General features: G+C 43.8%; 2 protein-coding genes across 2 annotated transcripts; one reads left to right on the top strand and one right to left on the bottom strand.

The window, feature by feature from the left end:
* Positions 1-1,752: 1,752 nt before the first annotated feature.
* Positions 1,753-19,562, top strand: LOC135515987 (solute carrier family 13 member 4-like). Its single transcript, XM_064939903.1, has 15 exons — positions 1,753-2,275; positions 5,391-5,519; positions 8,198-8,334; positions 8,475-8,656; positions 8,756-8,810; positions 8,934-8,967; positions 9,058-9,153; positions 10,251-10,435; positions 15,177-15,296; positions 15,401-15,502; positions 15,629-15,730; positions 15,878-16,112; positions 16,851-17,012; positions 17,379-17,516; positions 18,153-19,562. Exons 1-15 carry the CDS (start codon positions 2,153-2,155, stop codon positions 18,288-18,290), a joined length of 1,938 nt encoding a protein of 645 aa, XP_064795975.1. The 5' UTR covers positions 1,753-2,152; the 3' UTR covers positions 18,291-19,562.
* On the bottom strand, positions 19,563-21,317 carry LOC135515988 (cytochrome c oxidase assembly factor 6 homolog). Its single transcript, XM_064939904.1, has 3 exons — positions 21,184-21,317; positions 20,462-20,626; positions 19,563-20,233 (listed from the first exon to the last, which is right to left on the bottom strand). The coding sequence occupies exons 2-3, from the start codon at positions 20,603-20,605 to the stop codon at positions 20,132-20,134; spliced, it is 246 nt and encodes an 81-aa protein (XP_064795976.1). The 5' UTR covers positions 20,606-20,626; positions 21,184-21,317; the 3' UTR covers positions 19,563-20,131.
* Between the last annotated feature and the right edge of the window lie 2,458 nt (positions 21,318-23,775).

Genomic DNA, 23,775 nt, shown 5'->3' with positions numbered 1-23,775 from the left:
ACACACACACATTATATCAGACAAGACAGATCAAAGTCGGGTGGATCTATACAGGCTAATGTCCATTTGGCCTGACTCATAGATATCAATGTAGACAGCTGTAGTATCACTAACTGTTGTGTAAGAATGGCATAGGGCTGTGATTAGCCTGTGATGAGGCTGTGATGAGGCTGTGATGAGGCTGTGATGAGGCTGTGATAAAGCTATGATTAGCCTGTGATGAGGCTGTGATGAGGCTGTGATGAGGCTGTGATGAGGCTGTGAGAAGGCTGTGATGAGGCTGTGATGAGGCTGTGATGAGGCTGTGATGAGGCTGTGATGAGGCTGTGATGAGGCTGTGATGAGGCTGTGATGAGGCTGTGATGAGGCTGTGATGAGGCTGTGATAAGGCTGTGATAAGGCTGCTCTGTACATGACCTTTGTTTGACTAACTGTGTAGATCAACGAGGTCACTGTGCTGTAACCATCGCCTTCCGCTCTCTCTCTCTCTCTCTCTCTCTCTCTCTCTCTCTCTCTCTCTCTCTCTCTCTCACTCACTTTTACTCTATTGGCATGCAATGAACAGGTACTGTATATACAGCCAAAGCAAAAGACTTTGCAAGTCATCGGTAAACCTCTCTCCGTCACGCAAAGGTGTTTCGTGACGATTAAGTGTCTGGTATTTCAATTCTAAATTGGAGAGAATGGAAGCATATTATAAAATGGGTTTGTGTAATAGGAACGCTATTCACTAGGAAAGCTGCAGGAACTGACTGAAACTGTTTGTGTTTTGGTCGGATTATACCGATTATGAGTTAGAAGTCTGTCATGTGCCATTAGTTAGCCGCAGTTCCACAGCCCTCCACTCAGATGTGGGAACTTCGATTTAGCACTTGCTGTACAGACAAAGACCACCAGAGGGCAGGCAAGGACTGCGCTTCACTCTGACTGGTGGGGTATCAGTCCATGGCGTCTAGGGACCAAAGACACACTATGTCTGGATCAAAACTGGTGTGGACCAAAATTGGTGCATATGGAACGAGCTATTACATTAAATAACATGCTCATACCAGCACTATAATTTATATAGCACTCAAATTATTTTTTCTCCCCTCTTTACAAATCAAATCGAATACAGAATGTACAAGTGGGTAGGGGTAAAAGTGACTAGGCAATCAGGACATATAATAAACAGAGCAGCAACCGTGTATGTGAAAGTGTGTTCATGTGTTAGTGTTTATGTGTGTAAGTGTGGAGTGTCAGTGTGGTATGTGTGAGTGTGTGGGTAGAGTCTCGTGAGCATGCATAGAGCCAGTGCAAGTAAGTAAGTGCAAAAATAAACAAGATAAATAAATACTAAAGGAGGCCAATGGAAATAGTCCGGGTAGCAAATGTTATATCATAAGATCAGTTATTGGGATCTTGATTACCAATGGTACATGACTGCAATACTATTACACGTTCCACGCACTAAAACAACGAAAGGCCTACCCCTTTTCTGCACACCATGCTGCAAACTCATGACAAGTAATTCCTCAAAGAGGATTGGTTTAGAGACCAGTGAGGCGGAGTGAAGGATGAGGTTGAGGACATTAGCATACCTGAGGGTCATAAATGTGACAAGTTATGAAAAGTCATGGTGCTGAGAACCTCTTTATATAGACATTTATTGCACTCACAGTAGCCTATATACAGTTGTGCCTCCTGGTCGATCTCAAACATCAGCATTTTACAACACTTTATCGAACCTTTATTTGCAAGGGAGTCCTTTTGCAAGGGAGCCCTGAAGAAGAGTCCTTATCTGGTATTCAGATAAGAATAAGTAGGCAGGCAGCATTGAAAAAGAAGTCAGGAAACTATTTATTTCACTTGTAGAACTCCTAGCTGAACTCAGAGGTGGGGGTTGCCTGCAGGTCAAGTACGGAGGTGAGGTTGTCCAAAGAGCAGTTTTCAGACGAAGGACTGTGCGCTGTAGACTGCAGTACATCGCCACCAGAACTAAACAAGCAGAACCTGCAAATAGAAACTCCAGTTTTCACTCCAGAAGGAGACATTTAAAGGGATTTTTCATTTTACTTTCACTAAGACTTCATGTCACGCCAAATAACCAGTTAAAAGGGACCAGCAAGCCAGCTTCTCTGCGCTGAGACCGAACCCAGGCGAGCAGTCCCCGATGAGGCTGGAGGCCGCCGCAAGGATGGACCTTATCAAGAAGCTATGGAGAGCACGCAAGCTGATCCTGGTGGTGCTGATCCCGCTGTCGCTGCTGCCGCTACCCCTCATCCACCCCTCCAGCGTGAGTACCCGAATTCATCATAACATGTCACGAGCATGACTAATATTGCGCATGGGTAGGCTGTCTGCATTGTTCTCCCGAGTTAGCCTAAAGTATATGAAGCAGAATAAAATTGGGGATGAGAACAGCTGTCAGTGTCTTTATGATTATATTTAGCCATAATACATAACCACAGTACAAATATTTCGATTTACATCATATTCCAATCACGCTTTGCTAATGGAAACTTGTTTTACGCATTTTGTTATGCACTTGGCGTCTGTGCGTAAAGTGCACCATTCCGCGTGTTTACACTTCACAGTAGGGTGCATTGTTGTACAGCGGTTGGCACCACAGGCGACAGGGAGAAAGTGAATCTGTGCCAAGCTATTAGGTTATATAACTCAGCTCAGCGATGTGGGGAAGGATCTGTTCGTTCTGTTTGTGTAGAACCACCTGTGGTTCCAGAATGCCCTCTCTCATCAATTTCAGAATTTGTCAAGTTCAGAGAAGGGACAGAACAATGGAGCATGTAGCCAGCTGCAGCTACAGAACCCATCATGCTCTGTTCTCCTATTGTACTAATGTGCCTCTCTGGGTTCAAACCCACGCTTCTTACTCCGAGACTGCCCACTGAACTAAAGCCTAGTCTTCAGGGTCCTTATTCATTATGATCTAAATCGCTGAACTGATCCTAGATCAGCACTCCTAGTCTGAGACGCTTTATGAGTATTGGCCCCTGGTCTCAGGGAAGGTTAGGAATCCTCCTTATCTCTGATAGCAGGATGAACTCAGCTTCTTGGGGTTTGAGTCAGGAGCCATAATGTCTGTCCAATGAGCAGATTAACTGACCTAACTTGTGTTCAGAGATTATCAGTAGAGCTCACATGAGGAAATGCAAACCGGTGTTTCCATTTAATCGTCATTGTTTCTCTAGAGGAAGATAAGGGGAATTGAACTGGTGAGTGAATCCATTCTTACATTAATCATCTGAAAATCACACCGTCAACACTGATGAACGGCTATCCAGATGACTTATCTTTTTAAAAGCCTTTGGCCTTGATGAAGCGATAACACTAAAAGCCATCTTCTTTTATTGATCACATCACACACTTAAGGGTTATGTTGAGTCATGGTCTGAAAGGTGACGTGAACTTCCCTCCCAATTCTCACTCTTAAGAACTCACATGACCATGCTACCTCCAGATGTGGATAGAAACCGTCTGCTGAGTCACCTTTGACCTCTTGACAATCGCTTGCTCATTGCAGTGAAATATCATACAGTCCATCCATACACCTGGTAGATTGGAGAAACAAATTGAGCAATTAAACCATTTCGAAATGTATTTCCCTACGACCAAACTGAATGAAACCTGTCAGTAAGTAAGAAATAACTCATGATTGCCTCAATAAACCCGGTTCTCTGATGAAACTGAAAAAAATGATTTTATTGATTCATTGAAAGTCCATTCATTCCATGACAGTTCTCTACTGAGTGACAACCTCAGATAATAATAATCTCTTAGGATCTCTGATTGTCTCTGTCCCCAGTCTCCTGAATGACCGAGATCTGACTACACATCCTGTATCTGACAAACACTAACTCCTGGGAGATCAGTCAGATCACCTCAGTTTCCTGGGGCAAAACCTGGGGACGCTTTCCCTGTGGCCAAATTAGATTATTACTGTGTGTGTAACAGCCAGTATATTTATCTCAATCACAGAAAGGAGGTGTTGTGTTCCCACCTGTGGTGGGGTGGTCAAGACTGGGCGTGTCCAGTGGGGCACATGTGGAGAACGTGCCCGTCCAGGTGCTCGTGGCCAGGGTCGGTGGCTGCCTGCCTCAAAGGCACCAATGGAGAGGCCAAATAGTCTCTGTGTGATACACGACAATATTCAACATTGTTTTCCATGAGAGGTTACACTACCAGCGTGCGTGCGTGCATTGCTGGACAGTCTGACGGTGTGTGTGTGTGTGTGTGTGTGTGTGTGTGTGTGTGTGTGTGTGTGTGTGTGTGTGTGTGTGTGTGTGTGTGCATAGCTGATGTATTGCCAGACCCCCCCTCACCTCACTCTCCAGACAACCTGTACTCCACCAGGAATTACACGATACACTGGTCAGACAAGTGCCTGACACACATCACGTTTTAAGGACCTGTTTTATGAGAAGTTCTGATGGCGTCTTCACCTACGCAGGATAAGGTACCGCTGGTTTACTGTACAATGTGACCACTGCTGTTGGTCCTGTGGGAGTACTGTACGTTAACCCCTCTACCTGGGCCTGTGGTAACAAAGGATCGTTCAAATGTGGTGAGGTAGATATGCACAGCTCACTAATGGAGAAGATCCAAGATATTCATTGATTTGACGAGCTCAGTGTCTAAAAAACTTGACTCGGTCGTTCTCGACAAACAAAAAAAAACATTCAGTTATTCATCTATTTTGATGAAAAGCTGCCTCGAGTTTCCGAGAAAACGAAAAGGTTAAACAGGTACGTTTAAATGAATGACTTAACAAATCCCATTTTGATTAAACTACTAGATTGGAATTTGGATTGGCTCTTTCACAAACTGAGCACATTCTCCATTGTTTCCGTGGCAAATAAATGGTGTTGAAATGTGACTAACGAACACAGTGGGTTTGTTCTCACGGGAACTTTGTAACTGATAGATGCACACACACTCGACATGTTAACGTTTTTAAATGTCTGTCAATTGTAAAGTCTTTTGTCTGTAATGTCTTTTTCGTTATATGCTGTACCCCAGTAAGTCTAGCTGTCCCCATTGGTGTCGGGTAATGGGGATCCTAAAAAAATCTCATCAAAAAATCTAAATCAATTTCTTTCAGTGAACAGCATTATTACACTCCAATAAACCCTAGTGGAATAAACTCAGACAAATAAACCCTGACAATACGGGGGACCTAGCAATGAGTTTGTTTCACCCGAATTTCACTAAGTTCAACACTGACACATACTCAATAATTGACCGTGTTTTCATGATAAGCAACGTTCAAAAATACGATACAGTCATACATGTAGAAGGTTTGGACCTTGGCAAACTGCATTGTTGCATGAACGCCCAATCTCTTGTCTCTTCCCTATGTCTCAACCCCCTTGTGTCTCTGTCCCCTGTAGGAGGCCTGCTGTGCGTACGTGTTGATAGTGACAGCAGTGTACTGGGTGTCAGAGGCTGTACCCCTGGGAGCTGCTGCCCTCGTACCAGCCTTCCTATACCCGCTGTTCGGAGTGCTCAAGTCCAGCGAGGTCAGTAAAACTATCACTCACTCTCCTCTCTCTTTCTCCCGCTTTCTGCTAAGGGTACTGAGGACCAGGAGCGCGCGCACAAGCTCGCACATGCACACACGCACGCACACACACACACACACACACACAAAACAAAAGTAGAAACACAACATGCAGCAATTTAAAATATTTGACTGAGTTACAGTTCACATAAGGAAGTCAGTCCAACGAAATATATTAATTAGGCCCTAATCTGTGGATTTCCCATGACTTGGACACGGATACCTTAAAAAACAATGTATGGGCGTGGATCAGAAAACCAGTCAGTATCTGGTGTATTTGCCTCATGCAGCGCGACACATCTCCTTCGCATAGAGTTGATCAGGCTGTTGACTGTGGCCTGTGGAATGTTGTCCCATTCCTCTTCAATGGCTGTGTGAAGTTGCTGTATATTGTCGGGAACTGGAACACGCTGTTGTACACATTGATTCAAAGCATCCCAAACACACTCAATGGGTGACATTGTGCACAGATCCTTGCAACATGGAGCAGTGCATTATCATGCTGAAACATGAGGTGATGGAGGCGGATGAATGGCGCGACAATGGGCCAAAGGATCTCGTCAGAGTATCTTTGTGCATTCAAATTGCCATAGATAAAATGTAGTTGTGTTCATTTCTCCATAGCTTATGCCTGCCCATACCATAACCCCACCGCCACCATGGGGCACCTTGTTCACAATGTTGACATCAGCAAACCGCTCGCCCACACAACGTCATACACATGGTCTGCGTTCGTGAGGCCTAACAAATTCTCTCGGTTTATGGTAGAGAAATTAACGTTCAATTCTCTGGCAACAGCTCTGGTAGACATTTTTGCAGTCAGCATGCCAATTGTATACTCCCTCAAAACTTGAGACATCTGTGGCATTGTTTTGTGTGACAAAACTGCACATTTTAGTGTGGCCTATTATTGTACCCAGCACAAGGTGCACCTGTGTAATGATCATGCTGTTTAATCAGCTTCTTAATATGCAACACCTGTCAGGTGGATGGATTATTTTGGCAAAGGAGAAATGCTCACTAACAGGGTTGTAAACCAATTTTAAACAAAACATTTTAGAGAAATAAGCATTATGTGCATATGGAACATTTCTGGGATCTTTTATTTCAGGTCATGAAACATGGGACCAACACTTTACATGTTGCGTTTATATTTTTGTTCAGTGTACAAACACACAAACGTACATTGAAACCCAAAATATTCCTTTCACATAATTCTTGTTCAACTGTAAATACGGTCATCTGAGCACCTGACACCCACTACTGCCAAATTAACACTTCTCTTAGTGTAAAATCCGATCTCTAAGCATTTACAGAATTTACCATACTCCTTGTGTATTCACAGTAAGCTGCCCTGGATACTTGGGGCCTCTAAGGAGGTATACTCTAACATGTACGCCCCTTTCGGTCGCTCTAAATAACACACTCAATACTGTTACATATGTGGAGTAGCGTATGGATGGATGCTTTCTAGGAAGAACCTGAGACGTCCCGTCCCATTGCTTTGTAATGCCTCTGTGATGACTGAAAAGGGAAGTAGGTTGACCCCAAATCCCATTCTGAGGAAACAAACAAAACACTCAGCATTGTTGTTGACACCTGGTTTACACTCGCTAACAAATGTAGCCTCGTGCGTGAACTAACAACCACAGACAATGACCTTGTACGGCACTTCATGAAGCCTTTATAAACACTTTATTAAGTCTTAAAAGTTACCCTTCGTTTGACCTTTCACCATCCTCCTCTCTTTTAGTGAAGAGACGGTAGTGATGTCACAGACCCATGTCAACGTGTGAGTGACTCACTCTTTCTGATAACTGTTGATCTGATGATGTCAGGTTATCACGAGGTATCTGTATGCTAACGTCTAATATAATAGAGGAAGCATTCTAGTCAGATCCTCTCTGGTCGTCTCCAGTGAAGCACTTAGCACTGAGATGATGGCCTTATGTACTGATCAGAGTAACCCATTAACCCCTGCTGGACAGGAAATGGTCTGTCATTTAACCAGCCCCAAGTCCTCCCAATGACCACCATTAATGGTTCCCTCTCCTCACTATATCAGTGTTACATAAAAAGGAACCACTGAGTCGCTCATGTGATCTGATCGCATGGACAAAACCTGCCAAAGCAGGCTGTTAGTGTTATTATAAGCTCTTGTAATCGTGTTTGGCAAATATCCACGTTTTTAATGCAACTCTTTGCTCTGATGACTAGACTTGTGTACTGTACTTAGTGCTGCTCTCTCACACCTCACCTCACCAAAAGGATTGCTTTACTTCAGTTTTAACCTGGCACAAACAGGAAGGTGTTACGTGTAAAACCTTCCCCTGCCTTCTCACATCGATTGTTGGGTCCCATTTTAGTTTGTATGCCTCCAATCGCAAATGTTTGGAAATGAGCAAAGCTCAGACATGTTGATCCAACTGATCCATCTGAGCCCATCCTGGAGTACAAATACATCAATTCATGCTTATCGGCAAACATGAACACAGAAGAGGTCAAAGTAAAAAATATGTTCAAAAAAATGTTGAGCATTTTTCAACCGAATCCAGGTGTGCGCGAGTCACATGTAAGGATCGAGTGTATTTGTGTGTATAGAGTGCTATAAATACTGCGTGGCTGTCTTTGGTACAGGTAGCTGCAGAGTACTGTAAGGACACCACTCTGCTGCTGATGGGGGTGATCTGTCTGGCGGCCTCCATAGAGAAATGGAATCTCCACAAACGCATCGCTTTACGCATGGTCATGATTGCCGGAGCCAAGCCTGGCATGTAAGTACGCAGCTACCACAAACGCACACAAGCATATATAAATCAAGTGTACACACACACACACACACACACACACACACACACACACACACACACACACACACACACACAACCTTCTCTCTCCTTGTGTGTATTCTCAGGTTGGTGCTGGGTTTTATGTGCTGTACGGTCTTCCTGTCCATGTGGCTCAGTAACACCTCCACTACTGCCATGGTGATGCCCATCGCTGAGGCCGTCCTGCAGCAGCTCATCAGCACCGGCGTGGCCGACACCCAGGAAGACTCCGAAACCGTCGAGGCCACCGAGGACGGCTGCCTCAGCGGTATGGCTTTCCCCTCACTGTCTGCAGTAAACATCTCGGTGACATGGTGAATTGTGCCTAACTGTGATCGTTAAATGGTTTTGTTTTGCTCCTTTGCAGACAGGGAAGAGAATCTGGAACAGAATCAACTCGACCGTCTGTATCGCAGAGACAGGTAAAGACCTGGGGAGCTTTTGAGACAATCACTGAAGAATCACACACAATACAGGCTCGCAGTCCACGTCATGAAAACAACTCCAGTGTTGTCAATTATGAACCTGTTGTGTTTTATCCACAGCTGTATGAAGCAGGAGCTCTGCACTCTGACTGAGGTGAGAATAGAAAACCTTTTGTAAATCTGTGTAAGGACATCTGTCTTTAACCTCTACGTTAATTCTCCATTGTGTGTTTTGTTCTCTCAGTTGCCGACTGTGGAGACTAACGGGACTGGGAGGAAGGCCAGTAAGACCAGTCTGGGCCAGTTGTCCCTAAAACAGACCAACGGACACCTGCCATCGGTCAGTAGACACACTCACTACACACAGGGCCCCAACCAGGGTTTGAGTTTTAGTGAGGTCCGGAAAGGCGGGTCTTAACCCCTCCTCCCAATATTAAAAAAATTAAAAAGTTGAAGCTCATTTATTGCTAGTTTGGAAAACAGAAGAAACAAGCAAAAATGACCCCGGCCATTATCACCTCAATCAATCTACAAACACATAACAATTGTAATGTTATACCCCTGAAAGGAAGTAAATTATCAACTGGCTATTTTAGTAGCCTACACTCTGTAAAGCAAGGTTTTTATGAGAACTTAGTATCCTTGGGACGTCCCTACCCCATTGAAGTTGACACTTAAAATGTTTAAGGTAAGGGTTAAGGTTAGGTAGGTGTTTTGGTTAAGGTTAGGTTTAGGGGTTAGGTTTAGGCGTATGGACGTACCAAGGATCCCTGATAGCAATGACTATGTGTTTGATGCCATTCCATTCGCTCCGTTCCAGCCATTATTATGAGCCGTCCTCCCCTCAGCAGCATCCACTGATCTACATAGCCATACATATCTATAAGCGACTATCAGTTGTGCACTTATTCTCAGAAAGTTGGTTTTTGTTTCTTTGGGAATGTCCGTAGACACGGAAGGAGTCGCAGGACGATTTTAAAACTGCCTTTTGACCGGCATCTCGCAAACACACTGTCAGCAGCGTCTACAGTTTTGCCTACTTCTCTATAGTGAGTCGACTCCGAGCTGGGGTAGTTCGTTTCACGTCTCAGGCCCTCGGTCTGTGCCGTGAGAGGGCGTAGTTAGTCGTTTGAGAGAGTGGTCAATGTGCTGCTAAACAAAAGGCAAATCCAGGAAGCAAATCCAGAGGACAAATGGGAACACAACAAACAAACCACCGTTCATGATTCCACTCATTTGCAAAGAAGCAGGCTCAAGGAAAACTCAGTCAAATCAAGAATATAAGCGTTCTGAGCTTTGACCAACACTGGGAGCTATATTTAGATGTTGTCCCATCATTTATTTTCCTTATTGTGTACAAAATATATATGTATGTTATATATATATATATTTCCCACAAACAGTGACTCACTATACTTGTTCCTCTCTCTGTTCCAGACAGCGATCAGCATCCCAGAGCCCAAGAAGGAGAAGGAGAGCAAGAACTCTCGCTACCCTACCAAGAGAGATCATATGATCTGTAAATGTCTCTCGCTCAGCATCACGTATGCAGCCACCATTGGAGGCCTCATCACCATCACGGGCACCTCCACCAACCTTATCTTCGCCGAACAGTTCAATAAGTAAGCTACATTACCATACACTGCATTGAATGCAGTTCAATAGGTACAATACCATACACTACCCCCAATGCAGTTCAATAGGTACAATACCATACACTACCCCCAATGCAGTTCAATAGGTACAATACCATACACTACCCCCAATGCAATTCAATAGGTACAATACCATACACTACCCCCAATGCAATTCAATAGGTACAATACCATACACTACCCCCAATGCAGTTCAATAGGTACAATACCATCATACACTACCCCCAATGCAATTCAATAGGTACAATACCATCATACACTATCCCCAATGCAATTCAATAGGTACAATACCATACACTACCCACAATGCAGTTCAATAGGTACAATACCAATGCAGTTCAATAGGTACAATACCATCATACACTACCCCCAATGCAATTCAATAGGTACAATACCATCATACACTATCCCCAATGCAATTCAATAGGTACAATACCCCATGGCCTTTCAATACACTATCAGCCAAATGTCTTTTGTGTAACAGTATTGCCAACCTGGGTTCAAACTAGGGACCCTCTGAACAGGGACCCACGAAGCATCGTTATCTATCGCTCCACAAAAGCCACAGCCCTTGCATAGCAAGGGAAACAACTTTCAAAGTCTCAGAGCAAATTATGTCACCGATTGAAACACTACCAGTGTGCACCGCTAACTAGCTAGCCATTTCACACTGGTTACACATGATCTATTAATATCAACAAAATACAATACCACACATTTCTCACTACTAGATACAATACCTGACTAATACCCCCATGCCCTGTCAATATCAGCCAAATAACAATCTGTCATTTCCATCTCAGTGAAACTTAAATGGATAGATAGACAGTTGATCAGATGAATGATACCAATTTTCTCTCAAATTTTGGTTGGCACTGAGTCTTGTGAGTGGAAACTTGAACATAGTGAGAATTTTGTGCAACTTCCGGCTCACGTTTACAATGAATACTGAGGCAGTAACCTTACCGTTTTAGACAGTAGCCAATAGGCTATTCTGGCCACTTGAGCATAATGTAAGCCTACCAACAAATTCTGTAACATTTTCACATGGAAATAGCTTTTGATTTCTATGATATAGCCTATATGTGGTGTTCAGTGCAGGCATACATTGCATGAGACTTTTAAAAACGTTTTTGATATTATGAAGGGCTTGACATTAATTATTTTTTACTTGGTCTGTAACACCATGGGCCAAATAGCTGACTGTCAATTGCATTGTATTGTGTTGTATGACACAGTAAACCACTTTACAAAATAACATGAATTATTATTACTATGCAGAGAATGAGACGATGTAGGTTACCTCTGCTATTGGCTTATTTGCATATTCAAATATGTCTCAAAATACAACACTGCCCCTTTAATTAAGACATAAGCTTTTTAAAGACCGCTTGAAATGTAGCCTACACATTTTGTGCTCCAGTAGTGGTAAGCAGTAACTCCCCATTTCTAACCTATACTTATCTATAACTGGGTTAATAACCCGCTAAGAATATTAACAAATGTGCACACTCGCGGGCTCTGATCGGAAAAGCGCGAGCGATTCAAAGACCACTGGTGGGCAACCCCCGCTCGTGGAATTCTACTCTGTTGCGCTCTGGCTCTGCCTACAACAAAATCACAGACTCAATCTTGCAAAGCCAGATTTGTTTTGTTTTGTTGCATTGAAAAAGGCCTGCTTATAATGTTGATTCGAACACAGAAAAAAACGTTGATCTATATAGTGCAAACTAATGGGGCGAAATCAGTGAATCTCCATATCCTGCGTCTCTGCGCGGCATGGCGTTTAATTCTGCGCGGCTGTCCTGGAGGAAGGGCTCGCAGTTTAGAGGGAACATTGAATGATGCGATATGTCATGTTTAACTCCGTGACCGAGGTCCAGAGGAAACAAAAGGACAAAGAGGCCTGGGATTGATGGATTGAAGGATTGGTGTAAACCCTCTCAACAATCCCGCAAATCGGATTTCCTGGGCACTTTAATAAATCAGCTAGGATAAGCCAGGGAAAAATGGCCTCTTTTCATCTTAAAGTTTGTTGGACAAAGGTAAATCTGACATTTGTCCATATCAGTCTTCCTTCTCTCCCTCTTTACCCCCTCCTTTCCTCCCTCCCTCCCCAGTGCAACTATAATATGTGTCAGTAGTATGGAGCTCCTTCACCTGTGGCTCTGTCAAACTGGGGCCCAGGTTGGTGAAGGACAGCTCTGTGAGTCAGGGGGTTTGCTGGTGATCCCCAAAAGAGGATTTATTGTCTGAGTAGCTATAACAGGTCCACACTAGTGAAACCAGAACCTTAAACCTAACCCTGTAGGCATCTTTATCCTGCTACTGCGGGAACAGAGAGTTCCAACAATGAGTAATGTTCACAACAGACCCATCCTCCAAACACTGGTATGCAGGTTGTCAAAAGCAGTCTGCTAAATGGCATATATTATTGTATTATATTGACAGTTGGAGGTGGCAATACAAATAATGGATGATACTCAATACAATCTGCCTTGCATCTAATAGCAAATTCCAAAAGATTCCATCAACATCAATCATTAAAGGGATACTTCTGGATTTTGGCAATGAAGCCCCCTATCTACTTCCCCAGAGTCAGATGAACTCATGAATCCCATTTTTATGTCTGCACACAGAGACATAACATTGAGATCTACGAGTTCATCTGACTCTGTGCACGCGCAAGCAGGACCTTGGCCGGTACTTCCACATGGAAAAAGGAATGAAAGCCCTGAATAAACCTTGACCGCAGACAGTGGGGTGAGGAGGGGTGGGGGGGTGTTTGCATAGACCCTTCATATGGCTGACTGAGTGGACGGAACAGCAATTCATTGATTGATTTAACAGTTTTATCTGTTGGAATTGTCAGAATATCCATGTGTTCAGTCTTTTACCGGGCAGATATCGAACAGCAAAGCAAGTATACGAAGAAGAAGCAGCGAGTCAGCTTGTCTTTCAGCAAACAGTGATATTACCATATCACTGCCCACTATTGACGACTACTAGATATCCTTCCACATAGGCCATAGAGGCAGAAAATAGACCTGAACTTATTCATTGTGTGGTCAATGACCTGCAGAGGTCTTACAGACGTCATGTTCTGATCATGATCAAAAGAAAAGGGTTCATGGTTAGTTTCTGCTGGTTCTAAAGGTTGTAGTAGTGGCCCCTCCCTGAGTCTGTAATGACTTGTGATACTGAGGGTATCCCTAGTGGGTCTTAACCCAGAACTACTATCTCCCGTAATTCCATCAGATGCTCCGTTGGGTTCTGGGGAAGATGTAAGAGATAAGATACTAACGAGCCAGAGCCCCTCCACTTCCAAAAATGTTCTGCTTGAAATCCAAGCCCCCACTTTAAGCACCTTCACCCAACCCTGATACGTCTAAATAACCAGTGCCGGAAAACCAAAGCACCGGGACAACTGTTGCTCTCTAGTCATCGCATCCATTTAGTCTGTCCATGAGAGATTACCCTGCAACTTGTCGTCCAACACCGTAGACATGACACCAATAGGTCAGATTCTGAGCCTCTTGGTGATTGCTGGTGTTATAAACTCCGCAAAAAAGAAACGTCCTCTCACTGTCAACTGCGTATAATTTCAGCAAACTCAACATGTTCATACAAATATTTACACGTGACAAGATTTAACAACTGAGACATAAACTGAACAAGTTCCACAGACATGTGACTAACAGAAATGTAATAATGTGTCCTTGAACAAAGGGGGGGGGTCAAAATCAAAAGTAACAGTCAGTATCTGGTGTGGCCACCAGCTGCATTAAGAACTGCAGTGCATCTCCTCCTCTTAGACTGCACCAGTTTTGCCAGTTCTTGCTGTGAGATGTTACCACACTCGTCCACCAAAACCTGCAAGTTCCCAGACATTTCGGGAGGGAATGGCACTAGCCCTCACCCTCCGATTCAACAGGTTCCAGGCGTGCTCAATGGGATTGTGATCCGGGCTATTCGCTGGCCATGGCAGAACACTGACATTCCTGTCTTGCAGGAAATCATGCACAGAACGAGCAGTATGGCTGGAGGCATTGTCATGCTGGAGGGTCATGTCAGGATGAACCTGCAGGAAGGGTAACACATGAGGGAGGAGGATGTCTTCCCTGTAACGCACAGCATTGAGATTGCCTGCAATGGCTACAAGCTTAGTCCGATGATGCTGTGACACACCCCCCCAGACCATGATAGACCCTCCACCTCCAAATCGATCCTGCTCCAGAGTACAGGCCTCGGTGTAATGCTCATTCCTTCGACGATAAACGCGAATCCGACCATCACCCCTGGTGAGACAAAACCGCGACTCGTCAGTGAAGAGCACTTTTTGCCAGTCCTGTCTAGTCCAGCGACAGTGGGTTTGTGCCCATAGGCGGTGTTGTTGCCGTTGATGTCTGGTGAGGACCTGCCTTACAACAGGCCTACAAGCCCTCAGTCCAGCCTCTCTCAGCCTATTGCGGACAGTCTGAGTACTGATGGAGGGATTGTGCATTCGTGGTGTAACTCGGGCAGTTGTTGTTGCCATCCTGTACTTGTCCGGCAGGTGTGATGTTCAGATGTACCGATCCTGTGCAGGTGTGATTACATGTGCTCTGCCACTGCGAGGACGATCAGCTGTCCGCCCTGTCTCCGTTAACCATGCTCTCTGTATCTCCTCCCATCACTAACTATTCTCTCTCTCTCCACCCCCTTGCAGTCGCTACCCGGATGCTAAGGTGATCAACTTCGGGACCTGGTTCATCTTCAGTTTCCCCATCGCAATCATCATGCTGCTGCTGACCTGGGTCTGGCTGCACTTCCTCTTCCTCGGCTGCAAGTAAGCACCTCGCATGCATGTGAAATGGAGGAAGACACGCACACACACACATTGTACAGGTATCTCTGTGATATTAACCTTGCGGTGTTGTCGCGTGTCTCAAGTTTCAGGGAGACATGCTCGTTGAGTAAAAAGCGTAAGACAAGGAGAGAGATGCTGTCAGAGAGGAAGATCCACGACGAGTACATAAAGCTTGGGCCCATCAGGTGATTTTTAGACTTGTTTTCCAGTTACAGCTGGGGGCAAGAAACCAGCTGTATAACAATATGTGAGGACTAATTGATGGTACAAACAATCCAACTGACCTGTGTGTTGTTTCTTCTGGGCTGTAGCTACCCAGAGGTGGTGACAGGAGTGTTCTTCATCCTGATGACTCTGCTGTGGTTCACCAGAGAACCGGGCTTCGTACCCGGGTGGACGTCGCTGTTCGAGAAGTACGTAGCTCCCTTTTGGTATTGCACTATCAAAGGGGGGGGGAAAATGGCGCACTGTTAGCGGAATAGGGTGCCATTTCAAATGCATCTCATTGAGTCTAACGTTGAATAATAAAAAAACTGTTAAATGTTGTTTTGTTTCCGCAGGAAAGGCTACAGGACCGACGCCACTGTCTCTGTGCTACTGGGCTTCCTGCTCTTCCTTATCCCGGCCCGTCGGCCATTCTCTCGGGCCCCCAGAACCCCCGCAGGGGACAGCTCTGCAGAAAGAGACCCAGACCCCATGGCCCCCATGATCACCTGGAAAGACTTCCAGAATCTAATGCCCTGGGAGATCGTCATCCTTGTGGGAGGGGGCTACGCCTTGGCTGCTGGCTGCAAGGTACCAGGTTATATAGTATACTGTACAAACAATGTGTAGGATACTCACCACAGGGCAGATTGCTTAGGATTAAAACCTTCTCAAACAGTCTAATTCATGCTGCAAGGTAGCATACGATACCACGGTTTCTTAAACTATTGTTTGGAACCCAAAGTGGGCCCAAGGCATGTGAGAGGTGGGTCGTGAGTTATGACAATACATCTATAATTCACACACTTTCTGCCTAATTTGGGTCAATAGAGAATGATTTGGGTCACGGGAGAACGGTCAACATCTCATTTTGGTCTCGATTTAGAAAAGTGTAAAAGGAGAAGATGTATTTTTTTTACAACCAAATCTCTGTTTAAACGGCATGTTATAGAAGGTTCCAGACACATTTTTTGTTGTTGTTATTTCACGTTTTTGAGAAACTTACCCCAAACAGCAAATCACTTCCTCATCCTAATTGTGTAGTATGGGGGCCTTGAAAAAACATGAACAAAGGCTCCAAAAAGGCCCAAATATGTCCTTTTGTAAACAACAAATCTCTCAGTATAGTGATGCAGGTCTTCAGCTGTTGAACACATGGAATTGTGCCATCCTAAACATGATACCTTCCAATGTGGGTTACAGTATATATGTTACAGTATGTGATATGAGGTTGCATCACAATCTATATTACATACATCAATGACAACTCAACGTAGTGTGTGTCTGATCGTGTGGTGTGTCTGGTCATGTGTTTGCGTGTGTTTTCAGGTGTCAGGGCTGAGTGTGTGGATCGGCAGACAGCTGGAGCCCATGAGTGGTCTACCCCCGTGGATGGTCACGCTGCTGGCCTGCCTGCTCGTCTCCGCGGTTACAGAGTTCGCCAGCAACCCCGCCACTCTCACCGTGTTCCTACCTATCCTCTCTGCTCTGGTAAGAATAACAGTGATTCCCTGTCCGTCTTCTCTGCCTGTCCTCTCGATCATCTCTGGTAAGAAGCACACTGTGTGTATACACTCTGCTCTAGAAAGAACCACAGTCGTCTATTCTCTCTTCCCTGACTAGCCCCTCTAACCCTGAGAGCCCGTGAAGAAGAACCTAAGCCCCATCCTTCAATTTCTCAGCTCGATTCCCAGTGTCCTCGAATAGCCTACACACTTCTACTCTCTTCTCACAACATCAACACAGCCATCTGCTCGCCCTCCTCTCTCTGTGCCGCTGTCAATATTATTGAAAACACCCTGTTCCTTTGCGTGACACGCAGTTATGCGACCTCTGACCTCTGTCTCCCTCTCTCAGTCGGAGACCCTGCAGATCAACCCCCTCCACACACTCATCCCCGCCACCATGTGTGTGTCATTTGGGGTCATGCTGCCTGTCGGGAACCCCCCCAACGCCATAGTGTTCAGTTACGGACATGTGCAGATCAGCGACATGGTGAGACACAAACACATAAGCACAAACCCCACTGGGACGGGACAGCACAATGCCAAGCAGAATCAAAGGCTGTTGTTGCAATTCTGACGTTTTTATGTAACAGTCCTATTATACAAGATTATAAGAGATTTATTTAACAGTCGTAATACCTTTTAATGAGCAGCAATCAATCACTATAACGAGAGCCCTGTGTTTTGCGCAATCATTTGACATGCCTGGATTTGAACCTTCTATTCAAAGCTTTTTCATCAAACGGATCCCCTTTTCCTTATGATGTCAGATGGCCCAGCACCATCTTCAGACAATATTGCTTTCATTGTTGATGTAATTCTCATTTCTGGATAAATGCAAGTTAAGTTTTATTGTCACATGCTCAAGCACATTGAAATGCTTAACTTGCGAGCTCTACTCAACAGTGCCATAGTCAATATCAAACTAGTATAACTAATAAAAGTACAAATAATAATACAACCAAAACAAACATGAGAAATAAGAGGACTTGCTATGTCACATGATTGTACAAAACACAGGACCCTAAATAGAACACCTAGGCTTAGGTACACACTGGTGCTCTTCAATAATAAGCGAGAGAACAAGTACATCGTTCTTACCCAGTGTTGTTGTCGTCTGTCTCAGGTGAAGGCAGGATTCGGGGTGAATCTGATTGGTGTTCTAGTGGTGATGCTGGCCATAATGACCTGGGGCGTGCCCCTCTTCAACCTGACTGAGTACCCAGACTGGGCCATCGCCAGGAACTTCACTGGCAGCTTATAACCACGCGGGGGCGCGAGAGAGAGTGCAGAGAGTCACGGGGGGGGGGCAGAAAGAAGAATGCAGAAGACGTCTCTGATCAGAGACACTCGCCGTCTCTTTTACTGTAAATGCCAAATTGAAAGGGACTGAGGCTTATTCCTTCAACTGTGCTGGTAACGTCTGAGAATCGTGCAGGTTGGGGAAAACTGGGTGGAAGAAGCACCACAAGGGAGGAGACGCAGGGGCTGCCTTTTCATAGGCGGCCCAGTTCAGATTTTTTACATTTTTTTATTTTGCCAATAATTGCACAAAATATCTGAATTGGGCCGCCTGTGTAAACGCAGCCAAAGTAGCCTATATGAGGTGCACGGAATAGACTCCCAACTCAAGTCAACGGATCATATTGCCTTTTACTCCATATTACTGTAAATGTTACTTTTATATTGTTTTCTAATCTCTCCATCCCATAGCCCACAAAAAAAAAACATTGATTCAAGATGGGTTTACCCATTATGACTACAAGCCACAGCATATTGTATGTCACACATTTTCCTAAAGGTTGAGCTAACAACCACATGAACAGTATTTCTATGCATATGACACTTTGCTAATTAGAATTATACTCTATATTTACAGTAGTATACAGTCTTCATGCTGTTACATACTGGGTCCCTACTGTTAAGTGTGCTGAAATTCCCTATATAGTGCACGACTATTGACCAGAGCCATAGAGAATAGGGTGTCAAGACAGACACAATAGAGAATAGGGTGTCAAGACAGACACAATAGAGACCAGAGAGAAAACTGCAGAGTAAAGAGCCTCTCCAATCAACAGCCAAATCACAAGAGCCGTCAGTCCCTATGACTACAGAGCAACGTGTACATTCTATCATAGACCATATGACTTGTATGAAATGCTCTATATTTTTTTTGAACCAATTGAAATGTAATCGTGTGCCTTTTTGTACTTTATCCACTGTCGTCGTGAAAATGGAGGCCGATACAGAATGTATGCACATCAAGCAATCTAAATCCTACATCTCTGTTTATAATTTATTCGACGTTGCACAAGTTTTCAAACTTTGATGTGGTTTTAGAAGACAGATATAGAACCTTTGTAAATACATGCCAACTTGTAAAATAAAAAAAGAAATGTGCCTTGTAGTGTCCAACCAATCCAATGAACTGTAACCTCCATGGATAACGTTAATGTAGTTGTTTCCACACATATTCAACTCACCTCGTAGAATAGGCCTAGATTCATGGAAATTAAACACAATTGTTACAAAATAATACTGAACCATTGACTCGTCTTTATTTATCACAACCAATCACACACACGTAACATATCACTGTCTATTCATAAATAAAGAACAATATCTGAATCTATCTTTGACAATAGCATAAAAAAGAAACGATTGTGGTTAGACTATCAGTCACGGAGCAGTTGATTTGTGTCACACCACATACAACCCCTTGACATTGTATCGAGAGAGCAGAGAGGGATACAGAGAAAGCCTGTAGAACCATGTCTGACTGTGAGGGGTGCACTTTCCACAGCGCTCACCCTGGTTACCTCACCACACACCTGTCCCATGCGTGACGTAGGTACGGTCACTAGTCTGAGGCGAGGAGTGAACGAGACAAGTGCACACTTGCGGAGAAGCTTGAGAATCTGACTGCGGCAAGTAGTTGACATCTACCCAGTGTCCAGGTGTTAGGTCACTGAAATCCAGCATCTATCGTCACTGGGGAGGAATGGCAAGATTGTGCTCTTGTGACCAGTGACAGTCCACTGCTGTCCATCAACCAGGAGGCCCCAGGAAGCCCTCCTCTCAAGTCTTCTGACCAGTGGCTACTGGCTAGGACCGTGACTCTTTAGGCCCGTCAGCAGGCTCAAAGCCCTCCGTCTGCATCTTGTCCTTGTACTTCAAAAAGTCTCTCCTCTTGGTGAAGTGTTTCACCTGTCAGGATCAATGTGAGATAGGATGTATTTGAGCAGGATCAGGGTTGGTGACCACACTGAGTTTACTACTGTAGCTACATCAAAGACAGAAATAAGGGAATTAGAACAACCACAAACATTCTAGATCTAGCCTCTCTCTCTCTGGCTACTCTATGATAGACTGTCATTTTCAATAGAATAACAAATAGGTTATAAGCTAGGCTTGAGACCAGACAGGGAGACTCACCCACTGAGCTGGACAGCTCGCCTCAAACTCTTTCTGGAACTTCTCACAGGAGGAGGCATTGTCCTGGTTATCATCAAGGCACTTCCACAGCTCGTCCCTAGCGCCCCAGCATGCTTTTCTCTGGTTCGAGTTAGGGGCTGACATCACTGGGCTTGGGAAAATTTACTAACACAACGAGAGGAAAAAAACAGTTCAGTCAACTATATGGCACAATCTGCAACTTCAACAGCCTAACCCTGCCACTTTGTTTGGTAAGGTTGACTGGTTTTCTGATCCACTTCCTTTTCTTTAATGTATCTGTGACTAACAGATGCATATCTGTATTCCTAATCATGTGAAATCCTTAGATTACAGCCTAATGAATTCATTTCAATTGACTGATTTCCTTATATGAACTGTAACTCAGTAAAATCTTTGAAATTGTTGCATGTTGCGTTTATTTTGTTCGGACTTCAAGCTGGCGAGCTATATTATAATCAGTGATGCGAAACCCAACGCACACATATCCCACTTATCCTGCAGCCTCTGACTGAGGTAAGAAGAGTCTATGAAGGCTTTCAGCTATCTGATTTACAAGTTTATTCGTCGAGAATCAAACTCCAACCTTAGATTGTGCCTTGTTAGCTAGCTAACGTTAGCGAATTTGTTTCCAAACCCAATCAAAACTGTTATCAAATAAGCTAGCTAGCTAATGCTACCACGTTATAATCTTGACAACTCACCATTAATGTTTATATCACTACTCCGGTATGAATAGTTAGATCAATAATGCCAAAAAATCATTTAAATGATGTAATTTTAGTTCTGTAACATGTTTCCCGAGTGCATTCAAGGACAGCTGCTTATGGAGTAAGGACTTCCGTCGCATCTCAGCGACGCAAGAGTTCATTTTCCCCCATAGAGAATGGTAGAGGCCTATGGTGGCCAACAGGTCATTTTAAAGCTGCGTTTCGAAACCCAGGGGCGCAACATCTCGAGACTTCCGGGAACGGTCGCGAAACAGACAGGTTCGAGAAGTCAATGAGATACATGTTAAATTATTTGTTCATTGTTAATTGTCTCGAAATCTAAAGGCACAATCTAGATTCCAGCGCATGTCTTAAGTAATTGAACATGTTATTACTCCAACCTAATGATCCCTATTAAATGAAAATAGAAAGTGACAAACTGACACTTTCATTTCCGTCATATACAACAATATAACGAAGGAGTGGCTTTGATTTTTGACAGCCTGCACATGCGCAGTTCGGCGCCAGAAGACAGTCAGACCCCATGACGTGTTTCTATGTATGAGTTTAGCTATTCAGTGTCGGCATGACATCGCCTACAAGTATGATCTGGGATTTCTATTGGAGAAGCAGTTTATCTTCATATTGTACTGTCTTTGATATTAGCATGGGCAACACCATTGAGGGCTTTCACCATTTTAATGTGGTCAACTGAGTGGGACAGCAAAACTTCATTGGCTGATCCTTCCTGGTGACCCATTTTGTACGGGTTATGGATAAACACCTAAAATAAGGTCTGTGGTAAACAAAGGCTTAGGAAATCTTATACTTTTTGTTCTATGAGCAAAATGTATATCGTCAGCTAACGTCACCTTTTGTGAATTTTGAAGCATTTATATAATTGAAAAAAATCACAAAGGCTTCTTAATTCATAAAAGTCATGTTAACTGACTAATATTATCTCATAGACCAAAACATATAAGATCTCTTAAGCCTGTGTTAACCTCAAAGCTTATTTTCTGAGTTTATCCCAAAACCCTAATTCTTTCCCCATAAATTTTCCCCACATGAATGGCTGAACGCACCAGAGGTAACTCATTTACAGTTTTTAGGAAATGTTTTATAGGACGACAACAGGGTTTCCCAAACTCGGTCCTCAGAACCCCAAGAGGTTTAATCTGTTGTTTTTTGCCCTAGTACTACACAGCTGATTCAAATAATAACTAATCATCACTCTTTGATTATTTGAATTAGCTGTGCAGTGTTAAGGAAATGTCCAGAGGACCGAGTTTGCGAAACGCTGAACTACAAGCTGGCGTGCTCTATGATGCGTGCTCTATGATGGCACAGATTCAAAGATAAGTCCTCTATCTATATCTATGTTTTTCCACTCATTTTGGGGGGATTGTATTGAGATGCCGCTAGGTGGCACACTTCACACAGTAATCTCATATTTTCACAGAAATAGGTCTAAGACAAAATGTATGTTTCTCATGTGATACAACAAGCGAGGAGGGAGACAAACAATATTTCATAATAAAACACTTAAAAGTCTTGTTCAACTTCCCTCTGCATTTCGCTACAACTGTGGCAAAGCAATTAACTTTTTGTCCTGAATATAAAGTGTTATGTTTGGGGCAAATGCAAATCACAACACAACACATAACTGAGTACCACTCTTCATATTCAAGGATAGTGGTGGCTGCATCATGTTATGGGTATGCTTATCATCATTAAGGACTGGGGAGCTTTTCAGAATAAAAAATAAGCTGGTATGGAGCTAAGCATAGGCAAAATCCTAGAGGAAAACTTGGTTCAGTCTGCTTTCCACCAGACACTGGGAGATTAATTCACCTTTCAGCAGGTCAATAAACTAAAACACAAGGCCAAATCTACACTGGCGTTGCTTACCAAGAAGAATGTAAATGTTCCTGAGTGGCCAAGTTACAGTTTTGACTTAATTAAATCTGCTTGAGAATCTATGGCAAGACCTGAAATTGATTGTCTAGCAATGATCAACAACCAATTACACAGAGCTTGAAGAATTTTGAAAGAATAATGGGCAAATGTTGCACAATCCAGGTGTGGAAAGCTCTTAGAGGCTTACCCAGAAAGACTCACAGCTGTAATCGCTAACATGTATTGACTCAAGGGGTTAAATACTTATCTAGTCAAGATATATTAATGTTTAATTCTTTTATTTTTTTGAAATGTTAAGAGTTTTTCTTCCTCTTTGACATTACAGAGTATTTTGTTTAGATCGTTGACAACATTTGGAAAAAGTCAAGGGGTGTGAATACTTTCTGAAGGCAATGCACTCTTAAATCTTTACCTGGTACAGCCAGAGGACTGGCCATGCCTCGGTGCCTGGTTCCTCTCTAGGTTTCTTCCTACGTTCCTGCCCTCTACTGAGTATTTCCACTGTGCTTCTGCCTCTGCATTGCTTGCTCTTTGGGGTTTTAGGCTGGGTATCTGCTGATATAAAAAGGGCTTCGACAGTATTGTCAAATCAAAGACAACATTGGGGGCTACTGCAGGTCATATGCAAAACAATTCATTTGGGGCAAAGTGCAGTTGGTCAGTCTT

The sequence above is a fragment of the Oncorhynchus masou genome, chromosome 27 (assembly GCF_036934945.1).
Source record: "Oncorhynchus masou masou isolate Uvic2021 chromosome 27, UVic_Omas_1.1, whole genome shotgun sequence".
NCBI classification, from domain to species: domain Eukaryota; kingdom Metazoa; phylum Chordata; class Actinopteri; order Salmoniformes; family Salmonidae; genus Oncorhynchus; species Oncorhynchus masou.
The sequence above is the reverse complement of the archived record's forward strand: the minus strand, read 5'-3'. Positions and strand labels throughout refer to the sequence as shown.

Excerpts from the sequence above, each read along its gene's own strand:
- LOC135515987 (XM_064939903.1), top strand. The coding sequence starts at position 2,153 with ATGAGGCTGGAGGCCGCCGCAAGGATGGACCTTATCAAGAAGCTATGG. Across the intron at positions 8,811-8,933 it reads CGTCTGTATCGCAGAGACAG|CTGTATGAAGCAGGAGCTCT; the intron begins GTAAAGACCTGG and ends TTTTATCCACAG. Across the intron at positions 8,968-9,057 it reads AGCTCTGCACTCTGACTGAG|TTGCCGACTGTGGAGACTAA; the intron begins GTGAGAATAGAA and ends TTGTTCTCTCAG.
- LOC135515988 (XM_064939904.1), bottom strand. The coding sequence starts at position 20,605 with ATGTCAGCCCCTAACTCGAACCAGAGAAAAGCATGCTGGGGCGCTAGG. Across the intron at positions 20,234-20,461 it reads CGAGCTGTCCAGCTCAGTGG|GTGAAACACTTCACCAAGAG; the intron begins GTGAGTCTCCCT and ends TGATCCTGACAG.